Genomic DNA, 26,132 nt, shown 5'->3' with positions numbered 1-26,132 from the left:
CAGGGTCAATGGTCACCTCACATCATCCTCTAGCAACCCGGCCTCCTCTCTCTCTTTCTGTGCCTTCAGATAGAGCAAGGAGAGAGAAAGAGGAAGTCTTGAAGCGAGCCCACTCAGTCCAGGCCTGGCAAACTGGGAGCTTTAGCCACAGGCGGTTTTGGCTGGGTCTCCAGCTCACACAGCTCCCCGCTGTTCCTCCAAGGCCACGGCTGGATCAATACATATAGTAGCACGGATTCTTTTGGCACCCAAGTATAGCTCCGCAGCATTGCCCCAAGGTATGGGTCCGCTGAAGACAACAGCGAGTGCATGTGAGCAAAGTGGACCAAGTTTACTCACAAGGGCGATGAAATGCTTGGCATAAAACTGATGCTTCCAACAAGAATGTTGGAGGTTTTTTTTTTTTACCTCCCCCCCTTATTTTGTTGCTGGGAATGATCAAAAATGCAATAATACATGCAGCTTTTTGTTGGACTTTTTTTATTCTAGGCGTGTCCCTGAAACAGATGTTGCTTTCATGGCTACTCGGTAAACACAAATAACAAATCATTTTTGGCTAAAATTGCAATAAAATTGTGTGGCGTATTTTCAGGGATAAATCCACTAGAATGGATTATATGAAAATCTTACTAAAAAAAAAAAAAGAAAAAAAGATATGCTGTTTGGATTGTAAATTTACAAGCAACACTCTTCTGCCACCTGCTGGCTGAAAACCAAACCACCCTAAAAAAAATATATTTTTCAAAAAAGGACTATTAATACAGGTTACTTCTTCTTTGTTTTAAATAAACAACTAAAAGCTCTCAAATCAGCATTATATCCACTTTGGCACATGTTGACTGAAAAAAAAAAAATATATATATATATATATATAAATCCATCAGCGACTCGAACCTGTACATTTGGCATTCTCCAGAACAAAGCATTTCTGTTTAAACACATGAACATTAAATGAAAACTAAAAAGAAAAACAGCATAGCTTATGGAAAACTATGAGCTAGTCTAGCTTAGGTCAAACCCTAAACCCGGTGTCTTTAGTCCATGCAGAAAGCTGAGCCTCATATGCAGCTGGACACAGACGCAGCTCAGGCACCTAAAGAAAAAAAACAAACATGTTTAAGAAGTGGAGAGTTAACCAACAGGTAATACTGCAGTGCCTTGCAAAAGCATTGATACCTGTCATCATTTCCGCTTTGTCACATTACACAAACTTCAAATGTGTTTTATTGGGATTTTCTGTGACAGACCAAAACAAAGTAGAACATAGAGTAATTGTGAGGGGGGAAAGGAAAATATGTGGTTTTAAATTCAGTTACAAAATAAAAGTCTAAAAATTGTGGCACAACTTTGCATTTCTGTTCTGACACCACTACTTCAAATCCAACGAAACAAACTGCCTTAATAAACAGGACAACTCTGAACACTCAACCAATATTACAACACTATGCTTTAGATCAAAGTTGGGCTGAAACAATTAATTGGAGTAATTGTGATTAATTATTGAAATACTCCAACTGATTTTGTAATTGGTTAATTGTTAACTAGAGTGTTCAGAATCACAAAAGGAGATTTGCTAGAAGAGCAACATATTCAGAGCAGCAATTAAGCCAAAACTTTACAAAATATACAAACATTTTGCACTTAAAATAATAATAAAGTTTGTTTTATACTGAAAAAGGGTATTTATATTTTTGCAAGGCACTGAAGGGTAGGAACTTACCATACTGATATGAGGACCTGGAAGGTGATGGAAGAGTGCCGTTTGGACCGCTGGAGGCTTGAGGGCCTGAGCCCACGCCGAGGCCCAGACTCTTCAGGCGGGCCCTTTGCACAGCCAGGGCTACTGCCTGGGCAAATCTGGACGGCGCCACAGTCGTCTGGTCAGATACAGCGGAGGAAGCGTTGTTGTGAGCTACGCTAAATGCCTTCGTGTGCCCATTGAAGAAAGGACTAGCTTGGGAATCTTCTTTCTCCACAGTTTCCATGTCCTCTGTAAAAACAACAGGTGGAGGAGGGGGAGGGAAGGCAGCTTCCTCATCTTCTTCATGTGAAACATCCTCTTCAGTTTCTTCATGTGAAACATCCTCTTCAGTTTCTTCATGTGAAACATCCTCTTCAACAGTGCATGAACTACATGGAACCATGTCTGCATTAGGACTCAGACCAAACTCGCTCTGATTTTCTGAGTTATCATTGGCCGTTTCGCCATCACAACCATCCGCTGGTGCTGGTGGAACTTCTGGTTCTTCCTCTTCCTTCCGTTTCTTGTTTGTTTCTTTGCAATCAATTAAAAGCAATTCACAGCAGTCCTGAGTGTCATGCGTCATCTTGTGATCAGAGAAAGTTGGTTTCTTTAGGGGCATGACTTTAAAGGTAGTCCATCCAGTCCTCTGTCCTGGCTCCGTCCACTCGCTCTCAGTCGGGAGGTTAGATCTGAAAACAGACTCACGCTCTGCACAATGGTCTCCCTCATCCAGACACTTTGAAGTCGTAGACATGCAGGACGACACGTTGAAGTTTGGGAAGGCGGCGGAGTTTCTCAAACGCCTCACCAGTGTCCCTTTGGAGACCGAGGACGTGAGGACTTTAGCGAGAGCCGAGCGGGCGTCGGACATGTCTCTCCCTCGAAACGAAGGGCGATATGAGTCGGGCGCTTCCTGCAGACGAGTCAGTGATGGGCTTGAAGAGGACAAGGAATCATCAGTCTCTCTCAGCTCTTCCAGAGTCTTCAGGGACTCTTTGGACGATAGGGAATATGGGAAAAAATCGACAATTTATAAAAAGAAAAGAAAAGAAAGAAAGAACACTTTCCTCTCTTCTAAAGTGGAATACCAGTGAAAAATAATTATCTTTGTATTGCCTTAGAAGGTTCTCAGTAAGCTCTCTTCAAGTTATTTACAGGTTAAAACCAGAAAACAATTATCTGAAGAATTTTATTGAAATATGAGCTCTTCTCGAAAAGGGAAAATTGGAAGAAAAAAAATATGTAGCCAATTTGGTTGAAATTGTTTCCGTGAAGCTCTTCATGATTCAAATACTTGTGGTGTAGATAGCATTACCTTTTTTTTTTTTTTTTACTGCTTTCACACCTTGGATTATTTTTATGACCTAACAGGAATCCAGTGTGTGTTTAAAACGTTTTGGCATTTATGGAAAAGCAAGAAAAAAAAAGACATTATTGAAAGAAAATCTTAAGAAAAAAACAAAAACAATTATGCACAAATTTGTGTTGATCTATTGTAAAAACCTTAAACTTCCATCGCTAATGTTACACAGAAAAGCTTTTTTTTCAGTTTTGCTTGCTGCCACATTAAGTCATTATTTTAGCGATTCATTTTATAAATTAAAACTAAAAAAAAATGCAGTGGAGGAGAAATGCTTGCTGATTCGACAGCCTGTGGAAAATTAAAAACAAAGGCATTCGTGTTATCTCAAGTACTGAAATTCTGTTTACTTTTATTTTGAAAGCAAAAAATTTTATTAAAAAAAATTACAAAAAAACTTTTAATCAAGAACAAAACATAAAAATGACTTATAAGTTGTAATGACAGAAGTAAATATGTACTATATCAAGGAATTGAATAAAACAGAACATTTATCATTTTAAAAATAATAATGCTCTCATAGTTTGTCAAATTTGTTGATTAAGAGGCACCATGATGCATTTGTAAAATACCACCCATAATGAAACTGAAGTAAAAAAGATCAGATATGTTCAGGCCAAAAAGGTTGAAAACAGATTTTATGATGTAAAGGCAATATCCATGAAAGCCAGACGAATGGGAAGTAGGAAGAAGCCAACGCAGGAAGTAGACGGAGAGAGGAAGAGGGGGGTGGTGGAAGGAGAAGAGGAAGAGCAGATCCCTCAATCACCCCCTTCAGGGAACAGAGTCTGCAGCAGGAAGGAGAAAGAGCTCAGCTTCAGTCTGAAAGGCTTTCGCATTGAACATAAAGACGCTCACAAACCTCCAACAAGCAGCAGCAAATAACCAGCAAATCCATCAACAGAGAGGGAATTCTAGATTATGGGAGGCCTCCACAGTGCAAGGAGGATGTTTGCCGACCGTAAAGTCTTGGCTGGGAGTTGTTTTTTTCCAGTCTTACACCAACACCAGCTCAGCAAAGCGAGACGTGGGTTCAAACACAAACAAAGCTGGAGTTGGAAGCAATTAGGTCATTAATTGGAGCACTTAGAAAAACTGCCATGATCAAATGCTTCTCGTGTAAACTAAAACCTCCTGTGTCTAAAAGCGAATCAATGAGAGGGAGCAATGCAGCCAGAGGGGAAGCAGCAGGGAAACAGCAGGCAGATTAATACAGAGGGAATGAAAGCGTGGACAATAGAGGGATTTATCTCCAAACAGGCAGGAACCAATACGCTCTATGAACAAGGGTCACTTTAATTGCCCCAAACGGGGGTTAAACTGTTCGGCACTGATAAAAAGCTATGGATTTAGCTGCTAAATCTTCCATTTGATGCCATTTGCAGCAACATTTAATCTTGATTTAATGTGATGTCTTTTGGCATTGAGTGACGCTGCGAGGATTTGAGGGAAAATTGGTAATTCAGAGAGTTTGGAACCCGTTGAATTTCTTTTTAAATACTGTTAAAGCGGTATTTATTGATAAACACCAAGGAGCAAAATAAAGACAACAACTGGAAAATCTTACCTCCCGCATTAGTTTCTTCTCTCTGCTCATATTGTGTGCTTGCACAGGGAGGCGGTGGAGCCCTCCTCTTCGTACTCCTTAAAGTAAATTCTCCAGATGACTACGGAAGACATTTTTTGCGCAATTAATTTTTATTTGCCTGAATTGATTTCAAAATACAATAAAAAATGTTTTGGAGTTGTTAAAACGAGAGGAAGAGAATGCATATTTCCTGATATACCTGTGCTCCTTGGATACAGCAGGTGCTCAGGTTGCTAGGGACGCTCTGGGACACGGCAACAGGCGGCTGCGGCGCTGGGCGTTTCTTGGGCGTGTCGGCCGGCAGGGTGTTGGTTGACAAAACGCTCTCTGAATTCCCACGGACTCTCACCTGCTTCCCCAGGCCAGGAGACGTTGGAGCACTCACCGACCCATTCTACCGAAAAGTAAAACGTGAGCTTATAAAAATAAAACATTTTCAATCAAGTTCCAGAAAACCCAGAATGAATACCGTTTCGTTTTTCTTCTTGCGTCTTCTGAAAAAGCTAAAGAAGCCTCTTTTCCTTTGTTTCCTTTCCTTCCTTTGCAAGTCTAAGAAATACCAACATTAGTAGAGCAAAAACTGGCATATTATGCACTACATAATTAGGGGTAGTGCATGTTAAGTCATGATATGTGTCTGTTTGTGTGTGCTACCTTGTGATGGAGTTGGTGAGATGACCTCTGTTGGTGTGCCAGCTGTTAAAACAAGAAAACGGAAAAAGCTTTTCTACACAACAGAAAAATATGCTTTTCATTGAGAAACTTCTGGCTATTTTCAATTTCCTTCTCACATATTCTAACTTCCATAAGTCAACCTATAGAACAAGTTGGTAAACAAAACATATTTGTTAAAACTAACACAATGTTGTGACAGTTTCATATGAGGAAAGATGGAGCGGCTCCACCTCCTCCCCGAGTTACTATTGCCGTCTGAAGAAATGAAGTGGTCCAGACAAAAAACAACCTATCAGAGCCAGGAGGAAGGTCTTAGTGCTGTCAATCAACCTCGTGAATGCGCTGATAAATGTACTAATGGTGGAGAGACCACTCACCGTTACAGAAAAAAAACAAAAACGTTTATCCGCCATCATCAGTGGCAATGCTAGCTAGCCTTAGGAGGGTGGGAGGTAAGCGGCATGAACACAGGCGTGATTGGCAGCGCAAAGATCCTCCTTATGCCTCTAATTGGTCGTTTCTAGTTAGCACTGGGAAAAGGCAGAAGAGCTTGACTTTTTTTTTACAGGTCTTTTGTCTCATGCTAAACCTTTATGACATGCTGACAGTTTTAACAAATACTTAGAAAAATATGTTTTATAAAATGTACATACTGCAACTTTATGGTCATTATTTTGATTTTTTCCAACGGCAATTAGATGGTTTTCTTTATCCATTCCATAACATTCGATTAAAGAAAAAAAGGCTACAGCTGTAAAGCGACAAGTATTGGAAAAAAAATTACTTTTGCCAGTTTTTTTTTTCCCCCGCCCCCATCTATGGAGAAATACAAGACGATACACACCATATATCTTAAATACAAGCCAAAAGAGGGTCTCTGTGTGTCTGCTATTCAACATACCTCCTCCAGCTGTCTTGTTTTGGCAGTCTGCGGAGTCCTGAGCTGCTGTGTCTTTAGCAAACACCTCCCTCAATCCATGGTCGTTCAAGGTCTTGGTCAAATCCAGCAGCTCTTTGGACTGCAGGTCTCTCAGTAAGACGGTCGTCTCCACGTTAAACTCACACTTGTCGCACACTGCCGGCAGCACCGTCTCGAGCGGCAGCCTGGGATTCACCCGCAACACTGTCTTATGGGACTTATTGTAGTTGATCAGTAAACGTACGGTTGCCTGAAATGTAAAGAAAAATAAAAAATACTTTTTAATAACATGTTGCTTCTAAATCCTTCCCTTCCCCCCCTATTTTTAATAATTCCTACTTCGGGCATGTACGGCTTCTTCGTTTTTTCTTCAGTCCCTTTAGGCTTCAACAAAATCTTCTCAGCTTCTAACAAGCCGATAGGAGAGTTTGGCTTGAAGCTGATGTTGTTCTTGTTAGGTGACAGGAACTCAACAGTGTAATCAGAAGGATTGAGATGGTAATTTGCACACAGTGTCACGAGTAAGTCCATCACTGGTTTACTGAAGAGAGAGAGGAAAAAACTTTCATTAGGTGTTCTCACCCTACTTAAGATGCAGCTGTGATATGTGTTGTAGCACATAAAGATTTTACAGATTCCAGCAGATGTAGTTGTTTAAAAAAAAAAAAAAGCGATAAAGCTCACCTTCCATGCACTGCAATGTTCTTTTCAATCCCCGCTGGGAGAACGACGCACAGCGCATGTTCCCTTTCTAGCGGATTTATTTCATCCATCTCAGGGGACAGACAGAGCAGTCAGGGTCCACTGGGAATCGGAGACTGCGTCCAGTATCAGGTTAACCTCCTGAAACACAGATTGTACACCAAATACAAAGCAGTTCATACATGGAATGTAAGATTTGCAAAAGGATTTCAAGAACTTTAATATATAGCAAAATGCATCATGAAAAATATAGTTTCTGTCTCGAGGGATTTTATTTTACAAAAATACCTTCATGTACTGTTACATGAAATGTGCAGAGCAGCTTTTTTGATTTTAAAATAAATGTTTAAAGTTGACTGAGCGTAGTTTTTTTTTATATATTACTAGTGTGATTAGATATGACTAAAATGGGTGTAGATTGTACAACTAAAATTTGCTAGAAAATAAGTTTAGAAAATTTGGGGAGAAAAATGAAAGCTCATAAAAATTTTTACAGAACACAGAAATGTATTAAAATAGATTTTTTTAGAGGGAAGGGTGTGAGGTTAATAAAATATGGGGAAATATTTCATTGTGGGAAAATATTTCAAAACATGATTCATTTACTTGCAGCATGTTTGTTTCATGTTGCAGGTCTTCAGTTAATAAACTGATCTGCTCGTTCAGATGTCCACATGACAAACTAAAGTGACAGATTACATTATTTCAAGATAGACATAAAATGTGAAGCAATTAAAAAAACTGAAATATATTGAATGGTTTTTACATAAAATGTGTTTGAATAACAAGTCCCAAAATTATTTATATATTTAAGAAACTTAGACATGTTTTATATTTATGTATTCATAATTTTACTTCAATAAGAAAAGCAAATGATTTATATAGTGGAGTGTGGCACCTTTGGCCCTTCACACAAATCAAGCATAGGACCCCATAAAATCTAGGATCGGCCCTGTCTTCACTTAAAGCGCAGCAACGCAGCTGTTTCAAGTACGCCAAAACAATTCCTTTACTTAGCTTATCAAATTCAAGTCTAAATAAAATGCTGAAAAATATGTTATTTTTCTAGTTTAGCCTTGTAAAGTTCCTCAAAAGTTAAAGAAGTAAAGGTAGAGCTCAGTTGAAACCACAGCTGCTAACTCCAGCGTTTCCCAGGGAATGACGGAGCAACTTACCGTCGGCTGCCTCAGTAAGTTTTACTTCGTCACTCTTCGTCCTTGCCAGTCGCTCTTTAATGGCTCTCTGTGCTCAGCTTAAACTCAGTATGGTGCAGTTCGGCCTCGTCAACCAGTTCGGTTAAACTCAACAGTCCGTCTCACTGGGTTTTACATCAGGTCAGTGGGGCGTGCCAGCTAAACAGCTGTGTGTCAACTCGTCAGCACGCGCCTGCCCTCTTTTTCTCCCAGCGCGGTGGTACGCGCGCGCACACGACCACCCACCACTGCTTATTTTTACCTACAGCTACTTTTGTTGTCTACATGGCCAATATTATAAAGAGTATCTATTTAATTTATAATGTAGCTTGTGTCAGGTGCGGTCCTTACAAGAATGGCGTACTTCCCCTTTGCCCCTCCCTTAGAAATCGATCTATTTCTGAATCTGTGGAGCGGTGACTTGCTTTCTCCTTTAGATATTATCAAGACATCTTGTAATTTTGCTGAACACATCAAATCCTAAGGTATCTGCTAAGCGACATTTTGCATAACAACCACAAACATCAGTGTATGGAGAAGATTTTCTGTGACAGACCAGCACAAAATAGCACTTAATTGTGAAAAAGAAGGAAAATAAGTAGTTTTTAAATGATATTTTTACATAGAAAATTCTGATTTGCATGGTTCCCAACTCTGACCAACTTCCTTATACCTAATGGGGAAAAGGATCCCCACAGCATAATCCTACCACCACCATGCTCCACCTTTGTGATGATCTGTTAGTTTTGCACGAAGACCAAAAGGTTTGCAATTGCGCTCTTGGTTAGTCACATAAAATACTGAAGACTGAAGTTGTATTAAAAACATATATATGATAAAGTTTAAATGATATGGAATATGGATGGATAAAGGATTAAACAGAAATGTGCTGTTTTTATATATGTAAAAGAGGGTACTAATTTAAGAAGTAAAATACTTGGTAATACCAACACCTTCAGCTAAACTCTTGTAAACATGGCTAGCTCCCTGTAATGCTAGCTTCTAAATAAGCTTACTGTGTTTCTTAAAGCAGAGGGATTAGAGCTGCGGGAAGACTGCCTCTCCATGCTGTCACATACAGAAACTCTTCTAATAAATCCACCTATGCGCTGCTCACTAACCTGTGCCCACCGATTGGTCTCATTCTCCTTCAGCGGTCTCTTCTGCTCTGTGAAGTGATAGAAAGAGTTGGAGATGGAGAAATTTCTATTCCCTTCTAATCCCTGTTCAGCAGTCTAAGGCTAACACACCTATGAGGCCCTGCCCAGTCACATGACAGCACTTTGCATGTCTGTGTTTGTGTGTGCCTCATTCCGAGAGTGAGATGCATCTGCTCCTGGTGACCCGGTAAAGCAAAGCTCCGTTATACTCTTAAAAATGCAACTGAATGGGGGGGAAAAAAAGAGAAAAGAAATAAATACATTAGAAAAATGTAACAAATCGGATGGTGGCATCATCATGATGTGGAGACCACAGGAGAACAGAGGCTCATCAGAGTTGAAGGGAAATATTGAAGGTAAACGTAGGGACATAACGATAATGAAAATGTTCAAGGGAATCGAACACAGTCTGGTTGAGTAGGAACAAAATAAACTAGAAAAACAAAATTTCTGAAGAAATTTAGCCGGGGCCTGCCAAGGCGCGGCCGTGGGGTTTGGGCCCGGCGTCGTCACGCCACAAATCGGCGTCGACGCTAAAGAACGCCGTGACGTAATCAGTGGCACGCGGAGAACCGCAAGAACGTTAAGTGAGGCGGACGTGCACCGTTCGGTACGATTTAAAATGTTGTCAAGGCTTTTATTTTGGAAGTTTTGTTAAACTTCATTTCAAAGGGCCAAACTAATCCCATGCGTAATAGTCCTTGGGTTAAAATAGTTATATAATGCTCAAAACACAAGTAGCTGATGTAAAAAAATGCAAGGCTTTTATTTTGAAATTTTCAGTATGCTTCATTTTTAAGTTCCGAACTAATACCACGTGTAAGAGTGCTTTGGATGAAAAAGTCAAAAAAAGCCAAAAAGAGCTATTACCTCATGTAAAAATATTCAAGGCTTTTATTTTGAAATTGTCAGTATGCTTAACTTTAAAGTTCTGAACTAATACCACGTGTAACAGTGCTTTGGATGAAAAAGTCAAATAAAGCCAAAAAGAGCAATTACGTCATGTAAAAATATTCAGGGCTTTTATTGTGAAATGTTCAATATGCTTAATTTTAAAGTTCAAAACTAATCCCATGTGTAACAGTGCTTTGGATGAAAAAGTCACACAAAGCCAAAAACAGCAATTGCATGATGTAAAAATATTCAAGGCTTTTATTTTGAAATTATTATTATGCTCCATTTTAAAGTTCCAAACTAATCCCATGTGTAACAGTGCTTTGGATGAAAGAGTCATATACGGCCAAAAAAAGCAATTACATGATGTAAAAATATTCAAGGCTTTTATTTTGAAATTTTCAATATGCTTCATTTCAGAGGGCCAAACTAATACCACGTGTAACAGTGCTTTGGATGAAAAAGTCACATAAAGCCAAAAAGAGCAATTACCTGATGTAAAAATATTCAAGGCTTTTATTTTGAAATTTTCAGTATGCTTAATTTTAAAGTTCCGAACTAATGCCATGTGTAACAGTGCTTTGGATGAAAAAGTCATATAAAGCCAAAAACAGCAAATACATGATGTAAAAATATTCAAGGCTTTTATTTTGAAATTATTATTCTCCATTTTAAAGTTCCAAACTAATCCCATGTGTAACATTGCTTTGGATGAAAAAGTCATATACGGCCAAAAAAAGCAATTACCTGATGTAAAAATATTCAAGGCTTTTATTTTGAAATTATTATTATTCTCCATTTTAAAGTTCCAAAGTAATCCCATGTGTAACAGTGCTTTGGATGAAAACGTCAAATAAAGCCAAAAACAGCAATTACCTGATGTAAAAATATTCAAGGCTTTTATTTTGAAATTATTATTCTCCATTTTAAAGTTCCAAACTAATCCCATGTGTAACATTGCTTTGGATGAAAAAGTCATATACGGCCAAAAAAAGCAATTACCTGATGTAAAAATATTCAAGGCTTTTATTTTGAAATTATTATTATTCTCCATTTTAAAGTTCCAAAGTAATCCCATGTGTAACAGTGCTTTGGATGAAAACGTCAAATAAAGCCAAAAACAGCAATTACCTGATGTAAAACTATTCAAGGCTTTTATTTTGAAATTATTATTATGCTCCATTTTAAAGTTCCAAACTAATCCCATGTGTAACAGTGCTTTGGATGAAAAAGTCATATACGGCCAAAAAGAGCAATTACGTCATGTAAAATATTCAAGGCTTTTATTTTGAAATTTTCAGTATGCTTAATTTTAAAGTTCCAAACTAATCCCATGTGTAACAGTGCTTTGGATGGAAAAGTCAGATAAAGCCAAAAAGAGCAATTACATGATGTAAAAATATTCAGGGCTTTTATTTTGAAATTATTATTATGCTCCATTTTAAAGTTCCGAACTAATCCCATGTGTAACATTGCTTTGGATGAAAAAGTCATATACGGCCAAAAAGAGCAATTACGTCATGTAAAATATTCAAGGCTTTTATTTTGAAATTTTCAGTATGCTTAATTTTAAAGTTCCAAACTAATCCCATGTGTAACAGTTACTGAGTTAAATCAGTTATATACAGCCCATAGCAGCAGTAGTTCTAAAGGCCAGTTCTCAGTCCTGATCTGTTTCAACTGAGGATAGATAGAACTACAGCGATGCGTATTCGTAGTCCAAATCAGCAGCCAATAGCCTCTTGAGTTCCGTTGCTATGGCAAATAATGGTCTCAGCAGGTGTGAGCTCTGAGCTGTGAGCTCTCAAACACACAAGTGTGTTTGAGCAAACACATTTTACTGAAAAAAAGCATTGGAAACAAATCCTTCTTGTTCGGGAACCGTAATACATATTCGAAAAGCGTTTCGAGCGTATGACAGTTCAATGTGTCTTCTGCGATAGTCCCGAGATTCATATCTGTACCTCACTCAGAGCATTTACAGTGATGAGAGAAAGAAATGTTGTGCCCAGATATGAACCGAGATCGGCTGTCACTGTAATTTCAGCAAAAATGAGAAAGTTTGGGTCGCTTAGAGGCAAATTGTGGACAAACCGTAACTGGTATCGACGAGCCGTCTTCACTTTCGAAGAGATCACAGACGTATCTACAAAATGAAATTTGAATGGCATTTCTAGGTGAATTTGTGACGACACAGCAAATCCTCAAAAATAGGGTATTTCTAGGATTTTTCCCATTGAGTTATAATGGGGTTTTTTTCGTAGTTTTTTGCGAATTATGTCGCCACGTTAAGCCCAAATCCCACCACAAGTAATAGCAACAATGGCGTGAATTTTCTGCACGTTTTGATACCTCATTTGTAGGTGTGCACCCAGCGGTATGAGCCGCATTAACGGTTACGGAAGAAAAATAAAGAACTATAACTAGAAAATTTCGGAAGAAATTTAGCCGGGGCCTGCCAAGGCGCGCCCGTGGGGTTCGGGCCCGGCGTCGTCACGCCACAAATCGGCATCGACGCTAAAGAACGCCGCAACGTAATCAATGGCACGCGGAGAACCGCAAGAACGTTAAGCGAGGCGGACGTGCACCATTCAGTACGATTTAAAATTTTTGTCAAGGCTTTTATTTTGGAAGTTTTGTTAAACTTCATTTTAAAGTTCCGAACTAATCCCATGTGTAACAGTGCTTTGGATGAAAAAGTCATACAAAGCCAAAAACAGCAATTGCATGATGTAAAAACTATTCAAGGCTTTTATTTTGAAATTTTCAGTATGCTCCATTTTAAAGTTCTGAACGAATCCCATGTGTAACAGTGCTTTGGATAAAAAAGTCACATAAAGCCAAAAAGCGCAATTACCTGATGTAAAAATATGCAAGGCTTTTATTTTGAAATTATTATTATGCTCCATTTTAAAGTTCCGAACTAATCCCATGTGTAACAGTGCTTTGGATGAAAAAGTCACATAAAGCCAAAAAGCGCAATTACCTGATGTAAAAATATTCAAGGCTTTTATTTTGAAATTATTATTATGCTCCATTTTAAAGTTCCGAACAAATCCCATGTGTAACAGTGCTTTGGATGAAAAAGTCATATACGGCCAAAAAGAGCAATTACATGACATAAAAATATTCAAGGCTTTTATTTTGAAATTTTCAGTATGCTTCATTTCAGAGGGCCAAACTATTCCATTGTGTAACAGTGCTTTGGATAAAAAAGTCACATAAAGCCAAAAAGCGCAATTACCTGATGTAAAAATATTCAAGGCTTTTATTTTGAAATTATTATTATGCTCCATTTTAAAGTTCCGAACTAATCCCATGTGTAACATTGCTTTGGATGAAAAAGTCATATACGGCCAATAAGAGCAATTACGTCATGTAAAATATTCAAGGCTTTTATTTTGAAATTATTATTATGCTCCATTTTAAAGTTCCAAACTAATCCCATGTGTAACATTGCTTTGGATGAAAAAGTCATATACGGCCAAAAAGAGCAATTACGTCATGTAAAATATTCAAGGCTTTTATTTTGAAATTTTCAGTATGCTTAATTTTAAAGTTCCAAACTAATCCCATGTGTAACAGTTACTGAGTTCAATCAGTTATATACAGCCCATAGCAGCAGGTAGTTCTAAAGGCCAGTTCTCAGTCCTGATCTGTTTCAACTGAGGATAGATAGAACTACAGCGATGCGTATCTGTAGTCCAAATCAGCAGCCAATAGCCTCTTGAGTTCCGTTGCTATGGTAAATAATGGTCTCAGCAGGTGTGAGCTCTGAGCGCTGAGCTCTCAAACACACAACTGTGTGTTTGAGCAAACACATTTTACTGACAAAAAAGCATTGGAAACAAATCCTTCTTGTTCGGGAACCGTAATACATATTCGAAAAGCGTTTGCAGCGTATGACAGTTCAATGTGTCTTCTGCGATAGTCCCGAGATTCATATCTGTACCTCACTCAGAACATTTACAGCGATGAGAGAAAGAAATGTTGTGCCCAGATCTGAAATTCTATTCAAATACATGGGAGAGAGCCTCAGACAGCCTCAGAAAATCCTGTCGCATGACTTTGCTCTGAAGCACCGTGACAGAAAACCGTACGGTCTAGATAAATTTCGAAAACATTTTACCGGAGCAGACAGGCGTATCAATGTCAGGACCGATTTTGATACTAATCGTGCGATATTTGTGGGCGTGATGGCGATTTCAAAAATGATTTGGGTTGAAAAAGTTGTCTTCATCTCTCACTCTAAGCAGCCAGAAACGCACTCTAACTTGAGCAAAAATGAGAAACTTTGGGTCGCTTAGAGGCAAATTGTGGACAAACCGTAACTGGTATCGACGAGCCGTCTTCACTTTCGAAGAGATCACAGACGTATCTACAAAATGAAATTTGAATGGCATTTCTAGGTGAATTTGTGACGACACAGCAAATCCTCAAAAATAGGGTATTTCTAGGATTTTTCCCATTGAGTTATAATGGGGTTTTTTTCGCAGTTTTTTGCGAATTATGTCGCCACGTTAAGCCCAAATCCCACCAAAAATAATAGCTCCAATGGCGTGAATTTTCTGCACGTTTTGATACCTCATTTGTAGGTGTGCACCCAGCGGTACGAGCCGCATTAACGGTTACGGAAGAAAAATAAAGAATTATAATAATATTAAAGAGACGCTTGTTGGGTGTAGAGTAATAGGTTCCTGCCATTGCTTTGCATGGCAGGCCCCAATAATAAAGAGACGCTTGTTGGGTGTAGAGTAATAGGTTCCTGCCATTGCTTTGCATGGCAGGCCCCAATAATATTAAAGAGACGCTTCTCTCCGACAATAGTAATAGGTTCCTGCCATTGCTTTGCATGGCAGGCCCCAACTAGAAAATTTCGGAAGAAATTTAGCCGGGGCCTGCCAAGGCGCGGCCATGGGGTTCGGGCCCGGCGTCGTCGCGCCACAAATCGGCGTCGACGCCAAAGAACGCCGCGACGTAAGCAGTGGCACGCGGAGAACCGCAAGAACGTTAAGCGAGGCGGACGTGCACTGTTCGGTACGATTTAAAATGTTGTCAAGGCTTTTATTTTGGAAGTTTTGTTAAACTTCATTTCAAAGGGCCAAACTAATCCCATGCGTAATAGTCCTTGGGTTAAAATAGTTATATAATGCTCAAAACACAAGTAGCTGATGTAAAAATATTCAAGGCTTTTATTTTGAAATTTTCAGTATGCTTCATTTCAAAGGGCCAAACTAATACCACGTGTAACAGTGCTTTGGATGAAAAAGTCAAATAAAGCCAAAAAGAGCAATTACGTCATGTAAAATTATTCAAGGCTTTTATTTTGAAATTTTCAGAATGCTTCATTTCAAAGGGCCAAACTAATACCATGTGTAACAGTGCTTTGGATGAAAAAGTCAAATAAAGCCAAAAAGAGCAATTACCTGATGTAAAAAATATTCAAGGCTTTTATTTTGAAATTATTATTATGCTCCATTTTAAAGTTCCAAACTAATCCCATGTGTAACAGTGCTTTGGATGAAAACGTCAAATAAAGCCAAAAACAGCAATTACCTGATGTAAAAATATTCAAGGCTTTTATTTTGAAATTATTATTCTCCATTTTAAAGTTCCAAACTAATCCCATGTGTAACATTGCTTTGGATGAAAAAGTCATATACGGCCAAAAAAAGCAATTACCTGATGTAAAAATATTCAAGGCTTTTATTTTGAAATTATTATTATTCTCCATTTTAAAGTTCCAAAGTAATCCCATGTGTAACAGTGCTTTGGATGAAAACGTCAAATAAAGCCAAAAACAGCAATTACCTGATGTAAAAATATTCAAGGCTTTTATTTTGAAAATATTATTCTCCATTTTAAAGTTCCAAACTAATCCCATGTGTAACAGTTACTGAGTTAAATCAGTTATATACAGCCCATAGCAGCAGTAGTTCTAAAGGCCAGTTCTCAGTCCTGATCTGTTTCAACTGAGGGTAGATAGAACTACAGTGATGCGTATTCGTAGTCCAAATCAGCAGCCAATAGCCTCTTGAGGTCCGTTGCTATGGCAAATAATGGTCTCAGCAGGTGTGAGCTCTGAGCTCTGAGCTCTCAAACACACAAGTGTGTTTGAGCAAACACATTTTACTGAAAAAAAGCATTGGAAACAAATCCTTCTTGTTCGGGAACCGTAATACATATTCGAAAAGCGTTTTAAGCGTATGACAGTTCAATGTGTCTTCTGCGATAGTCCCGAGATTCATATCTGTACCTCACTCAGAGCATTTACAGCGATGAGAGAAAGAAATGTTGTGCCCAGATATGAACCGAGATGGGCTGTCACTCTAATTTGAAGAAAAATGAGAAACTTTGGGTCGCTTAGAGGCAAATTGTGGACAAACCGTAACTGGTATCGACGAGCCGTCTTCACTTTCGAAGAGATCACAGACGTATCTACAAAATGAAATTTGAATGGCATTTCTAGGTGAATTTGTGACGACACAGCAAATCCTCAAAAATAGGGTATTTCTAGGATTTTTCCCATTGAGTTATAATGGGGTTTTTTTCGTAGTTTTTTGCGAATTATGTCGCCACGTTAAGCCCAAATCCCACCAAAAATAATAGCTCCAATGGCGTGAATTTTCTGCACGTTTTGATACCTCATTTGTAGGTGTGCACCCAGCGGTATGAGCCGCATTAACGGTTACGGAAGAAAAATAAAGTTCTATAACTAGAAAAACAAAATTTCTGAAGAAATTTAGCCGGGGCCTGCCAAGGCGCGCCCGTCGGGCATGGGCCCGGCGTCGTCACGCCACAAATTGGCGTCGACGCTAAAGAACGCCGCGACGTAATCAGTGGCACGCGGAGAATCGCAAGAACGTTAAGCGAGGCGGACGTGCACCATTCAGTACGATTTAAAATGTTGTCAAGGCTTTTATTTTGGAAGTTTTGTTAAACTTCATTTCAAAGGGCCAAACTAATCCCATGCGTAATAGTCCTTGGGTTAAAATAGTTATATAATGCTCAAAACACAAGTAGCTGATGTAAAAATATTCAAGGCTTTTATTTTGAAATTTTCAGTATGCTCCATTTTAAAGTTCCGAACTAATCCCATGTGTAACAGTGCTTTGGATGAAAAAGTCATATACGGCCAAAAAAAGCAATTACGTCATGTAAAATATTCAAGGCTTTTATTTTGAAATTTTCAGTATGCTTAATTTTAAAGTTCCAAACTAATCCCATGTGTAACAGTGCTTTGGATGAAAAAGTCACATAAAGCCAAAAACAGCAATTACCTGATGTAAAAATATTCAAGGCTTTTATTTTGAAATTATTATTATGCTCCATTTTAAAGTTCCGAACTAATCCCACGTGTAACATTGCTTTGGATGAAAAAGTCATATACGGCCAAAAAGAGCAATTACGTCATGTAAAATATTCAAGGCTTTTATTTTGAAATTTTCAGTATGCTTAATTTTAAAGTTCCAAAATAATCCCATGTGTAACAGTTACTGAGTTAAATCAGTTATATACAGCCCATAGCAGCGGGTAGTTCTAAAGGCCAGTTCTCAGTCCTGATCTGTTTCAACTGAGGATAGATAGAACTACAATGATGCGTATTTGTAGTCCAAATCAGCAGCCAACAGCCTCTTGAGTTCCGTTGCCATGGTAAATAATGGTCTCAGCAGGTGTGAGCTGTGAGTCATACATGCTCAAACACACAATTGTGTGTTTGAGCCAACACGGTTTACTGAAAAAAAGCATTGGAAACAAATCCTTCTTGTTCGGGAACCGTAATACATATTCGAAAACCGTTTCGAGCGTATGAGAGGCCTATGTGTCTTCTGCGATAGTCCCGAGATTCATATCTGTACCTCACTCAGAGCATTTACAGTGATGAGAGAAAGAAATGTTGTGCCCAGATCTGAAATTCTATTCAAATACATGGGAGAGAGCCTCAGACAGCCTCAGAAAATCCTGTCGCATGACTTTGCTCTGAAGCACCGTGACAGAAAACCGTACGGTCTAGATAAATTTCAAAAACATTTTACCGGAGCAGACAGGCGTATCAATGTCAGGACCGATTGTGATACTAATCGTGCGATATTTGTGGGCGTGATGGCGATTTCAAAAATGATTGGGGCTGAAAAAGTTGTCTTCATCTCTCACTCTAAGCAGCCAGAGACACACTCTAACTTTAGGAAAAATGAGAAACTTTGGGTCGCTTAGAGGCAAATTGTGGACAAACCGTAACTGGTATCGACGAGCCGTCTTCACTTTCGAAGAGATCACAGACGTATCTACAAAATGAAATTTGAATGGCATTTCTAGGTGAATTTGTGACGACACAGAAAATCCTCAAAAATAGGGTATTTCTAGGATTTTTCCCATTGACTTATAATGGGGTTTTTTTCGTAGTTTTTTGCGAATTATGTCGCCACGTTAAGCCCAAATCCCACCAGAAGTAATAGCTGGAATGGCGTGAATTTTCTGCAGGTTTTGATACCTCATTTGTAGGTGTGCACCAAGCGGTATGAGCCGCATTAACGGTTACGGAAGAAAAATAAAGAAGAACTAGAAAAACAAAATTTCTGAAGAAATTTAGCCGGGGCCTGCCAAGGCGCGGCCGTGGGGTTCGGGCCCGGCGTCGTCGCGCCACAAATTTGCGTCGACGCCAAAGAACGCCGCGACGTAAGCAGTGGCACGCGGAGAACCGCAAGAACGTTAAGCGAGGCGGACGTGCACCGTTCGGTACGATTTAAAATGTTGTCGAGGCTTTTATTTTGGAAGTTTTGTTAAACTTCATTTCAAAGGGCCAAACTAATCCCATGCGTAATAGTCCTTGGGTTAAAATAGTTATATAATGCTCAAAACACAAGTAGCTGATGTAAAAATATTCAAGGCTTTTATTTTGAAATTTTCAGTATGCTTCATTTCAAAGGGCCAAACTAATACCACGTGTAACAGTGCTTTGGATGAAAAAGTCAAATAAAGCCAAAAAGAGCAATTACGTCATGTAAAATTATTCAAGGCTTTTATTTTGAAATTTTCAGAATGCTTCATTTCAAAGGGCCAAACTAATACCACGTGTAACAGTGCTTTGGATGAAAAAGTCAAATAAAGCCAAAAAGAGCAATTACATGATGTAAAAATATTCAAGGCTTTTATTTTGAAATTTTCAGTATGCTTCATTTTAAAGTTCTGAACTAATACCACGTGTAAGAGTGCTTTGGATGAAAAAGTCAAATAAAGCCAAAAAGAGCAATTACGTCATGTAAAAATATTCAAGGCTTTTATTTTGAAATTTTCAGTATGCTTCATTTTAAAGTTCTGAACTAATACCACGTGTAAGAGTGGTTTGGATGAAAAAGTCAAATAAAGCCAAAAAGAGCAATTACCTGATGTAAAAATATTCAAGGCTTTTATTTTGAAATTTTCAGTATGCTTAATTTTAAAGTTCCAAAATAATCCCATGTGTAACAGTTACTGAGTTAAATCAGTTATATACAGCCCATAGCAGCAGTAGTTCTAAAGGCCAGTTCTCAGTCCTGATCTGTTTCAACTGAGGATAGATAGAACTACAGCGATGCGAATTTGTAGTCCAAATCAGCAGCCAATAGCCTCTTGAGTTCCGTTGCCATGGTAAATAATGGTCTCAGCAGGTGTGAGCTGTGAGTCATACATGCTCAAACACACAATTGTGTGTTTGAGCCAACACGGTTTACTGAAAAAAAGCATTGGAAACAAATCCTTCTTGTTCGGGAACCGTAATACATATTCGAAAAGCGTTTCGAGCGTATGAGAGGCCTATGTGTCGTCTGCGATAGTCCCGAGATTCATATCTGTACCTCACTCAGAGCATTTACAGTGATGAGAGAAAGAAATGTTGTGCCCAGATCTGAAATTCTATTCAAATACATGGGAGAGAGCCTCAGACAGCCTCAGAAAATCCTGTCGCATGACTTTGCTCTGAAGCACCGTGACAGAAAACCGTACGGTCTAGATAAATTTCGAAAACATTTTACCGGAGCAGACAGGCGTATCAATGTCAGGACCGATTTTGATACTAATCGTGCGATATTTGTGGGCGTGATGGCGATTTCAAAAATGATTTGGGCTGAAAAAGTTGTCTTCATCTCTCACTCTAAGCAGCCAGAGACGCACTCTAACTTTAGGAAAAATGAGAAACTTTGGGTCGCTTAGAGGCAAATTGTGGACAAACCGTAACTGGTATCGACGAGCCGTCTTCACTTTCGAAGAGATCACAGACGTATCTACAAAATGAAATTTGAATGGCATTTCTAGGTGAATTTGTGACGACACAGCAAATCCTCAAAAATAGGGTATTTCTAGGATTTTTCCCATTGAGTTATAATGGGGTTTTTTTCGTAGTTTTTTGCGAATTATGTCGCCACGTTAAGGCCAAATCCCACCAGAAGTAATAGCTGGAATGGCGTGAATTTTCTGCAGGTTTTGATACCTCATTTGTAGGTGTGCACCAAGCGGTATGAGCCGCATTAACGGTTACGGAAGAAAAATAAAGAAGAAAAAAACAAAATTTCTGAAGAAATTTAGCCGGGGCCTGCCAAGGCGCGGCCGTGGGGTTCGGGCCCGGCGTCGTCGCGCCACAAATTTGCGTCGACGCCAAAGAACGCCGCGACGTAAGCAGTGGCACGCGGAGAACCGCAAGAACGTTAAGCGAGGCGGACGTGCACCGTTCGGTACGATTTAAAATGTTGTCAAGGCTTTTATTTTGGAAGTTTTGTTAAACTTCATTTCAAAGGGCCAAACTAATCCCATGCGTAATAGTCCTTGGGTTAAAATAGTTATATAATGCTCAAAACACAAGTAGCTGATGTAAAAATATTCAAGGCTTTTATTTTGAAATTTTCAGTATGCTTCATTTCAAAGGGCCAAACTAATACCACGTGTAACAGTGCTTTGGATGAAAAAGTCAAATAAAGCCAAAAAGAGCAATTACGTCATGTAAAATTATTCAAGGCTTTTATTTTGAAATTTTCAGAATGCTTCATTTCAAAGGGCCAAACTAATACCACGTGTAACAGTGCTTTGGATGAAAAAGTCAAATAAAGCCAAAAAGAGCAATTACATGATGTAAAAATATTCAAGGCTTTTATTTTGAAATTTTCAGTATGCTTCATTTTAAAGTTCTGAACTAATACCACGTGTAAGAGTGCTTTGGATGAAAAAGTCAAATAAAGCCAAAAAGAGCAATTACGTCATGTAAAAATATTCAAGGCTTTTATTTTGAAATTTTCAGTATGCTTCATTTTAAAGTTCTGAACTAATACCACGTGTAAGAGTGGTTTGGATGAAAAAGTCAAATAAAGCCAAAAAGAGCAATTACCTGATGTAAAAATATTCAAGGCTTTTATTTTGAAATTTTCAGTATGCTTAATTTTAAAGTTCCGAACTAATCCCATGTGTAACATTGCTTTGGATGAAAAAGTCATATACGGCCAATAAGAGCAATTACGTCATGTAAAATATTCAAGGCTTTTATTTTGAAATTTTCAGTATGCTTAATTTTAAAGTTCCGAACTAATCCCATGTGTAACATTGCTTTGGATGAAAAAGTCATATACGGCCAAAAAGACCAATTACTTCATGTAAAATATTCAAGGCTTTTATTTTGAAATTTTCAGTATGCTTCATTTTAAAGTTCTGAACTAATACCACCTGTAAGAGTGCTTTGGATGAAAAAGTCAAATAAAGCCAAAAAGAGCAATTACGTCATGTAAAAATATTCAAGGCTTTTATTTTGAAACTTTTGTTAAGCTTCATTTCAAAGGGCCAAACTAATACCACGTGTAACAGTGCTTTGGATGAAAAAGTCAAATAAAGCCAAAAAGAGCAATTACATGATGTAAAAATATTCAAGGCTTTTATTTTGAAATTTTTGTTAATATTCATTTCAAAGGGCCAAACTAATACCATGTGTAACAGTGCTTTGGATGAAAAAGTCAAATAAAGCCAAAAAGAGCAATTACGTCATGTAAAAATATTCAAGGCTTTTATTTTGAAATTTTTGTTAATCTTCATTTCAAAGGGCCAAACTAATCCCATGTGTAACAGTGCTGTGGATGAAAAATTAATATACGGCCAAAAAAAGCAATTACATGATGTAAAAATATTCAAGGCTTTTATTTTGAAATTATTATTATGCTCCATTTTAAAGTTCCGAACTAATCCCATGTGTAACATTGCTTTGGATGAAAAAGTCATATACGGCCAATAAGAGCAATTACGTCATGTAAAATATTCAAGGCTTTTATTTTGAAATTTTCAGTATGCTTAATTTTAAAGTTCCGAACTAATCCCATGTGTAACATTGCTTTGGATGAAAAAGTCATATACGGCCAAAAAGACCAATTACTTCATGTAAAATATTCAAGGCTTTTATTTTGAAATTTTCAGTATGCTTCATTTTAAAGGGCCAAACTAATACCACCTGTAAGAGTGCTTTGGATGAAAAAGTCAAATAAAGCCAAAAAGAGCAATTACGTCATGTAAAAATATTCAAGGCTTTTATTTTGAAACTTTTGTTAAGCTTCATTTCAAAGGGCCAAACTAATACCACGTGTAACAGTGCTTTGGATGAAAAAGTCAAATAAAGCCAAAAAGAGCAATTACATGATGTAAAAATATTCAAGGCTTTTATTTTGAAATTTTTGTTAATATTCATTTCAAAGGGCCAAACTAATACCATGTGTAACAGTGCTTTGGATGAAAAAGTCAAATAAAGCCAAAAAGAGCAATTACGTCATGTAAAAATATTCAAGGCTTTTATTTTGAAATTTTTGTTAAGCTTCATTTTAAAGGGCCAAACTACTACCACGTGTAACAGTGCTTTGGATGAAAAAGTCACATAAAGCCAAAAACAGCAATTACCTGATGTAAAAATATTCAAGGCTTTTATTTTGAAATTATTATTATGCTCCATTTTAAAGTTCCGAACTAATCCCATGTGTAACATTGCTTTGGATGAAAAAGTCATACGGCCAAAAAGAGCAATGACGTCATGTAAAATATTCAAGGCTTTTATTTTGAAATTATTATTAAGCTCCATTTTAAAGTTCCGAACTAATCCCATGTGTAACATTGCTTCGGATGAAAAAGTCATATACGGCCAAAAAGAGCAATTACGTCATGTAAAATATTCAAGGCTTTTATTTTGAAATTTTTGTTAAGCTTCATTTTAAAGGGCCAAACTAATACCATGTGTAACAGTGCTTTGGATGAAAAAGTCAAATAAAGCCAAAAAAGAGCAATTACGTCATGTAAAAATATTCAGGGCTTTTATTGTGAAATTTTCAATATGCTTAATTTTAAAGTTCCAAACTAATCCCATGTGTAACAGTTACTGAGTTAAATCAGTTATATACAGCCCAAAGCAGCAAGTAGTTGTAAAGGCCAGTTCTCAGTCCTGATCTGTTTCAACTGAGGATAGATAGAACTACAGTGATGCGTTTTTGTAGTCCAAATCACCAGCCAATAGCCTCTTGAGTTCCGTTGCTATGGCAAATAATGGTCTCAGCAGGTGTGAGCTCTGAGCTGTGAGCTCTCAAACACACAAGTGTGTTTGAGCAAACACACTTTACTGAAAAAAAGCATTGGAAACAAATCCTTCTTGTTCGGGAACCGTAATACATATTCGAAAAGCGTTTTAAGCGTATGACAGTTCAATGTGTCTTCTGCGATAGTCCCGAGATTCATATCTGTACCTCACTCAGAGCATTTACAGTGATGAGAGAAAGAAATGTTGTGCCCATATCTGATCCGAGGTCGGCTGTCACTCTAATATGACCAAAAATGAGAAACTTTGGGTCGCTTAGAGGCAAATTGTGGACAAACCGTAACTGGTATCGACGAGCCGTCTTCACTTTCGAAGAGATCACAGACGTATCTACAAAATGAAATTTGAATGGCATTTCTAGGTGAATTTGTGACGACACAGCAAATCCTCCAAAATAGGGTATTTCTAGGATTTTTCCCATTGAGTTATAATGGGGTTTTTTTCGCAGTTTTTTGCGAATTATGTCGCCACGTTAAGCCCAAATCCCACCAAAAATAATAGCTCCAATGGCGTGAATTTTCTGCACGTTTTGATACCTCATTTGTAGGTGTGCACCCAGCGGTATGAGCCGCATTAACGGTTACGGAAGAAAAATAAAGAATAACTAGAAAATTTCGGAAGAAATTTAGCCGGGGCCTGCCAAGGCGCGGCCGTGGGGTTCGGGCCCGGCGTCGTCGCGCCACAAATCGGCGTCGACGCCAAAGAACGCCGCGACGTAAGCAGTGGCACGCGGAGAACCGCAAGAACGTTAAGCGAGGCGGACGTGCACCGTTCGGTACGATTTAAAATGTTGTCGAGGCTTTTATTTTGGAAGTTTTGTTAAACTTCATTTCAAAGGGCCAAACTAATCCCATGCGTAATAGTCCTTGGGTTAAAATAGTTATATAATGCTCAAAACACAAGTAGCTGATGTAAAAATATTCAAGGCTTTTATTTTGAAATTTTCAGTATGCTTCATTTCAAAGGGCCAAACTAATCCCATGTGTAACAGTGCTTTGGATGAAAAAGTCATATAAAGCCAAAAACAGCAATTACCTGATGTAAAAATATTCAAGGCTTTTATTTTGAAATTATTATTATTCTCCATTTTAAAGTTCCAAAGTAATCCCATGTGTAACAGTGCTTTGGATGAAAACGTCAAATAAAGCCAAAAACAGCAATTACCTGATGTAAAAATATTCAAGGCTTTTATTTTGAAATTATTATTCTCCATTTTAAAGTTCCAAACTAATCCCATGTGTAACATTGCTTTGGATGAAAAAGTCATATACGGCCAAAAAAAGCAATTACCTGATGTAAAAATATTCAAGGCTTTTATTTTGAAATTATTATTATTCTCCATTTTAAAGTTCCAAAGTAATCCCATGTGTAACAGTGATTTGGATGAAAACGTCAAATAAAGCCAAAAACAGCAATTACCTGATGTAAAAATATTCAAGGCTTTTATTTTGAAATTATTATTCTCCATTTTAAAGTTCCAAACTAATCCCATGTGTAACATTGCTTTGGATGAAAAAGTCATTTACGGCCAAAAAAAGCAATTACCTGATGTGAAAATATTCAAGGCTTTTATTTTGAAATTATTATTCTCCATTTTAAAGTTCCGAACTAATCCCATGTGTAACAGTGCTTTGGATGAAAAAGTCATACAAAGCCAAAAACAGCAATTGCATGATGTAAAAATATTCAAGGCTTTTATTTTGAAATTTTCAGTATGCTCCATTTTAAAGTTCTGAACGAATCCCATGTGTAACAGTGCTTTGGATAAAAAAGTCACATAAAGCCAAAAAGCGCAATTACCTGATGTAAAAATATGCAAGGCTTTTATTTTGAAATTATTATTATGCTCCATTTTAAAGTTCCGAACTAATCCCATGTGTAACAGTGCTTTGGATGAAAAAGTCACATAAAGCCAAAAAGCGCAATTACCTGATGTAAAAATATTCAAGGCTTTTATTTTGAAATTATTATTATGCTCCATTTTAAAGTTCCGAACAAATCCCATGTGTAACAGTGCTTTGGATGAAAAAGTCATATACGGCCAAAAAGAGCAATTACATGACGTAAAAATATTCAAGGCTTTTATTTTGAAATTTTCAGTATGCTTCATTTCAGAGGGCCAAACTATTCCATTGTGTAACAGTGCTTTGGATAAAAAAGTCACATAAAGCCAAAAAGCGCAATTACCTGATGTAAAAATATTCAAGGCTTTTATTTTGAAATTATTATTATGCTCCATTTTAAAGTTCCGAACTAATCCCATGTGTAACATTGCTTTGGATGAAAAAGTCATATACGGCCAATAAGAGCAATTA

At 37.8% G+C, this 26,132-nt stretch overlaps 1 protein-coding gene across 3 annotated transcripts; it reads right to left on the bottom strand.

Moving 5' to 3' along the window:
- Positions 1–480: 480 nt before the first annotated feature.
- Positions 481–9,377, bottom strand: LOC111607556 (cordon-bleu protein-like 1). Of its 3 annotated transcripts, none has more exons than XM_023329248.1 (11): positions 9,303–9,377; positions 6,971–7,129; positions 6,626–6,827; positions 6,269–6,536; positions 5,347–5,388; positions 5,162–5,241; positions 4,892–5,086; positions 4,672–4,771; positions 1,721–2,737; positions 1,177–1,236; positions 481–1,093 (listed from the first exon to the last, which is right to left on the bottom strand). In XM_023329248.1, exons 2-10 carry the CDS (start codon positions 7,057–7,059, stop codon positions 1,202–1,204), a joined length of 2,028 nt encoding a protein of 675 aa, XP_023185016.1. In that variant the 5' UTR covers positions 7,060–7,129; positions 9,303–9,377; the 3' UTR covers positions 481–1,093; positions 1,177–1,201. The 3 variants fall into 3 exon arrangements, with proteins under 3 accessions (XP_023185016.1, XP_023185015.1, XP_023185017.1); XM_023329247.1 differs by lacking the exon at positions 9,303–9,377 and adding an exon at positions 8,164–8,334; XM_023329249.1 differs by lacking the exons at positions 1,177–1,236; positions 9,303–9,377 and adding an exon at positions 8,164–8,334.
- Between the last annotated feature and the right edge of the window lie 16,755 nt (positions 9,378–26,132).

This window comes from Xiphophorus maculatus, chromosome 24, assembly GCF_002775205.1.
Source record: "Xiphophorus maculatus strain JP 163 A chromosome 24, X_maculatus-5.0-male, whole genome shotgun sequence".
Taxonomy (NCBI): Eukaryota; Metazoa; Chordata; class Actinopteri; order Cyprinodontiformes; family Poeciliidae; genus Xiphophorus; species Xiphophorus maculatus.
The sequence above is the reverse complement of the archived record's forward strand: the minus strand, read 5'-3'. Positions and strand labels throughout refer to the sequence as shown.

What these genes read in the sequence shown, in the direction of transcription:
- LOC111607556 (XM_023329248.1), bottom strand. Translation starts at nt 7,059, where the DNA reads ATGGATGAAATAAATCCGCTAGAAAGGGAACATGCGCTGTGCGTCGTT. An exon ending in AACATTGCAGTGCATGGAAG is followed by an intron (nt 6,828 to 6,970) that starts GTGAGCTTTATC and finishes CTCTCTCTTCAG; the next exon opens with TAAACCAGTGATGGACTTAC. An exon ending in GCAAGAAGAAAAACGAAACG is followed by an intron (nt 5,087 to 5,161) that starts GTATTCATTCTG and finishes ACTTTTCGGTAG; the next exon opens with AATGGGTCGGTGAGTGCTCC.